General features: G+C 43.8%; 1 protein-coding gene across 1 annotated transcript; it reads left to right on the top strand.

Annotated features, from left to right (window-relative positions):
* The first annotated feature begins 1,878 nt into the window (after positions 1-1,878).
* On the top strand, positions 1,879-4,496 carry col8a1a (collagen, type VIII, alpha 1a). The gene is made up of 2 exons (XM_030125139.1): positions 1,879-2,170; positions 2,560-4,496. The coding sequence occupies exons 1-2, from the start codon at positions 1,879-1,881 to the stop codon at positions 4,494-4,496; spliced, it is 2,229 nt and encodes a 742-aa protein (XP_029980999.1).
* The last annotated feature ends 238 nt before the right edge of the window (positions 4,497-4,734 follow it).

Raw genomic sequence — 4,734 nt, 5'->3', positions numbered from 1 at the left:
AGATCTAAAGAGCCAGTGATGAAGTGGACACTAAGGATGTGGTTTAGGGTGTGAATTAGAACAGCTATCCAAAATTATGAAGATAATAAAGCTGACCTAATACAAATAGACAAACCTGAGTCTGGAGTCTAGAAGAGATGGGGACCCTATGGAGGATGGAAACCGGAGGTTTGATGGGAGATTTGTGGATGGTTGTTGTTTGTGCTTCTGGTAGGAACCCGTAGACTACTGTAGATACTATTAAAAGTATGTATACTGGGCTGTCTTTGAATATCCTTTTAATTCATAGTATAGTGTATGTATTTTCAAAGACAATTTTCATTTTCTTGGAATCTTTTTGTGTTTTATTGCAACAAAGAAAGAGCTAGAGATAAATTATGTGTATATATACAGACATACATATACATATAAACACACACCAAGGTTATAATAGTTTTGGATTTTTCATTATAGTTTAATTTTATTTGGTTTTGACTTTTTTTTCTCTAATTCAGTTAATTTTAATTAGTTTTTAGAGCAGGTTTGCTAATTTTATTAGTTTTTGTTATTTTCTAAATGCTTAGTTTTAGTTTAGTTTTAGTTTCTTTATATATTTTATCTTCTTCACCGTCGTATTCAAATAAATCCCAGACAGGACTCTGCTGCTTTCTCCCAACTTTAGTCTCCATGTTTCCAGGTAGAGTGGGGACCAGAAGACGACTAAACGACAAGCGACGAGAAGTGACGGACCGTTAAATATCATATGGTGCCAGCAGCTAAAATTACTTGAGGGAAATAAATTGATTTTATATCAATCTGACATTGACAAAGATGAAAACGAATGGAATTTTATCCAGAATTTTTATATATTTTAGTTAGTTTTATAAGCACACAATGCAGTTGCAGTTAGTTATTGTTAATTATTAATTATAGTTATTTATTTCAGTTAACGAAAATGTTTTTTTCAATTCTAGTTTTCATCATTTCGTTAGTTTTCATTAACAATAATAACCTTGACACACACACACACACACACACACACACATATATATGTGATTTAGCAATTTTTGTAAATAACTTCATTCAGCTGTCCCACAGATTGCTTATTGATTTTTAATAATTTTTCATCATATCAATATAATTTTGACTTTGTTGCACATGTTACAGCTTCAGGATGCCAGACTGCATATCCTGTAGCAGCGCAGCCATAGTACCAACTAGTCACCTAAATATTTACAGTAGACAGTCGACCCAAAGCCATCATCTTTTTTAACCAAATACAAAATAGTCAACTGTTTGCCTAAAAAGAAGTTTTTCAGTAAATATATCATGACATTAGTACAAAAAATCCCTCATATTTAGTCTGTCGCCCTCTTGTGGACATTTGTAGTACATGCACTTTACCAATCCCTTTAATGTCTGAAAGAAGTTATGATTAAAAAATAAAATAAATAAATAGATAAATAAATGTTACTATGAAATGGGTACACTGCGACCAAATAAAATGGGAATTAGGTTGCATTTTTCATAGTTTTTAGTTATTTTAACAGGTAATAATATGATGTTTTATATGATGATCATGATGAATTTTATCATTCCTGTCCTTCAATGACAGAAGTACGTAAATGACATGTGATAAAACACAAAAAGTGGAAGAGAAAACCTAGCAGAGGAACTTTGTGTAGTTTGGCTAAAGGTCCAGCAGATGGAGACAAAGTGAATTCTCTCACTGTCCACATGTTGAAAATGACTTGATGCACTTGTATTCAGCTGAGAACATTCATTATACTACACATGTCTTATGATGTTATAACACAAATGTATCTGGATCGATATAAAGTTTCAGCCATGCTTCAGGCAGCATCCTCTTTTGTCTGATTTTTATTACAGGCCGCAGCCATGCCTCCCCTCCCTGCCCCCCTCCTCCTGACCCTGCTCCAACTTGCAGTGTTCGCCTATGTTAGTGGTGGGGCGTACTATGGACACAAGCAACACCCTCAGCCATACCAGCCAATGCAGCATGTTCCACATATGGGCGTTGGCAAGGAAGGGTTTCCACAGCAACAGTTCATTGGCAAAGAGGTGCCCTACATGCAATACCCCCACTACAGGAAGGAGATGCCACAGATGCCAGTGCACAAGGGCAAGAATCCCCGCAAAGGTGGTAACTTTAAAGGTGGACAAGACAAAGGTGAGAAAATCATCAAATAGAAATCAACATATACCATTTGGAAATCTATGGTCTTTTCCAGAAGTAAACACATACACATACACATACACACACACATACACATATACATACACACACACACACACATACACACACACACACACACGCCTATACACACAAATATACATACATACACACACATGCACACACAAACACACACATACACACAATCATACACATTTGCATTTGAAAAATGTGATGTGCTTTACCAGTCAAGAAGACATATTAATGATACACTGACACCTGATGATGTTATTGTAGGATTGGTGACCTCCATTATCTGAATATCTTCAAACCAACAATGTCGCTTTTTTTGTTCAAGTTAAGTTTTTCAATCCGATTCATTACAGGTCAGACAGTCCCTAGTGGTGCAGAGGGAATTCCCCAAGGTGAACCTGGTCCTGCTGGACCACCTGGGCCAGAGGGACCTCCAGGACCTCCTGGACCTCCAGGCAATGGACAACCGGGACTTGAGGGAAGACCTGGACCACTCGGGCCACCAGGACCACCTGGAGTGGGAAAACAAGGATTGCCAGGATTACCAGGGAAGCCAGGAGCAAACGGTGAAAATGGACCACAAGGAGAAATGGGCCCCAGGGGTGAGGAAGGGCCAGCTGGACAGCCTGGACCACAGGGTCCACCAGGGCCACCTGGGCTACCAGGAATAGGTAAACCGGGGGTACCAGGATTACCAGGCCAACCAGGACCCAAAGGGGAACCAGGTCACAAAGGTCTTCCAGGACTACCAGGGTTACCAGGACCCAAAGGTGAAAAAGGGATGGGCCAGCCAGGACAACCTGGCCACAAAGGACTCCCTGGATTGCCAGGACCTGCTGGGCCCAGGGGGTTACCTGGTTTTGGAAAACCTGGACTGAATGGGGCACCGGGCCCACAAGGACCGCCTGGAGAGAAAGGCCATATTGGAGAACAAGGACCAGCAGGGCCACCTGGTGAAGGAGGACCACCTGGCCCACCAGGTTTACCTGGCCTGGGTAAGCCTGGTCAAAATGGCCTGCCAGGACAACCAGGCACACCAGGTCCAAAAGGTCATCCAGGACCACCAGGATTGCCAGGAAAACCAGGACTGCCTGGATTTGGTAAACCAGGACTCCAAGGACCAAAGGGTGATAAAGGTATGGGTGGGCCACCAGGGCCTCCTGGACCAAAAGGAGATAAGGGCCATGGAGGGCTACCTGGTATGCTTGGACCTCCTGGTCCCCATGGTCCACCAGGTCCTCCAGGCCCAAAGGGACCACCTGGAGGTTTAGGTGCACCCGGTCCTAAAGGAGACTGTGGAGAGGGAGGGCCTAAAGGGGGTGATGGAGCCAAGGGTGATGCTGGACCCCCTGGTATTTCTGGTAAGGATGGCATTCCTGGAGAGCGTGGAGAGCCAGGGCCACGAGGTCCACCAGGTCCAAATGGTGCAAAAGGAGAGGGTGGGCATAAAGGTCTTCCTGGTCCAAGTGGTCCCCCAGGACTTCCTGGGCCCAAAGGACAAAGTGGATTACCTGGTGAAATGGGTCCTCAAGGTTCTAAAGGTATCCCTGGAATGGATGGTGCTGCAGGACCAGTTGGGCCTCCTGGCCTTCCTGGGCCAAAAGGAGAAAGTGGTCCACCTGGTCCACCAGGATTGACAGGTGAGGGCATTCCAGGCCTTACTGGCCCAGTAGGACCCCCAGGGAAAGAAGGCCCATCAGGACCCCCTGGTCTACAAGGTCAGCCTGGCCCTCCTGGACCACCTGGCCCACCTGGAGTACCAGGTTACTCACCTGACATGGCTGGAGTGCTTTCTGAGATGGGTCCTGGTCTGGATGGTGTTAAGGCTGGCAGTTATGGCAAGAAGGGTAAATATGGAGGTAACGGGGCAGAAATTTTGGGTGCCAGTGGTTTGGAAATGCCAGCATTCACAGCTGTTGTAACCACACCCTTCCCACCGGTGGGCAGTCCAGTAGTCTTTGATAGGCTCTTGTACAATGGTCGCCAAAACTACAACCCCCAAACAGGGATCTTCACCTGTGACCTGCCTGGCATTTATTACTTTGCCTACCACATTCACTGCAAAGGAGCTAATGTGTGGGTGGCCTTGATGAGAAACAATGAACCAGTGATGTATACATATGATGAATACAAAAAAGGTTTCCTGGATCAAGCATCAGGGAGCGCGGTACTACCTCTACAACCTGGGGACACTGTGTATATACAGCTGCCCTCGGATCAGGCTGCAGGACTTTATGCAGGGCAGTATGTGCACTCTTCCTTCTCTGGGTATTTGTTATATCCAATGTAAACCATAAACTGCTACTTGCCTCAGACAGCAAACATTAAGTCAACAATCTGCTGATCTTTTCAGCAAAAATAAGAGGTATAACTGAAATATCTCCAGAATAATCTGAAGTATGACAGTCTGTATATACAGCTGCTTTTATACTGTACAGCCATATAGCCTCTATATTTTTTCAGAGAAGCCATAAGAATGCATTATATAATTACATACACCACATGAAGTGAGGCTATACACACAAAGA

Source organism: Sphaeramia orbicularis, chromosome 21 (genome assembly GCF_902148855.1).
Source record: "Sphaeramia orbicularis chromosome 21, fSphaOr1.1, whole genome shotgun sequence".
Taxonomy (NCBI): domain Eukaryota; kingdom Metazoa; phylum Chordata; class Actinopteri; order Kurtiformes; family Apogonidae; genus Sphaeramia; species Sphaeramia orbicularis.
Note: the sequence above shows the minus strand (reverse complement) of the source record. Positions and strands in the feature narration are given on the sequence as shown.

Bases quoted from the DNA above. Each gene is read 5' to 3' on its own strand.
- col8a1a (XM_030125139.1), top strand. From the start codon at position 1,879: ATGCCTCCCCTCCCTGCCCCCCTCCTCCTGACCCTGCTCCAACTTGCA. The intron at 2,171-2,559 runs GTGAGAAAATCA...GATTCATTACAG, and splicing joins TAAAGGTGGACAAGACAAAG to GTCAGACAGTCCCTAGTGGT.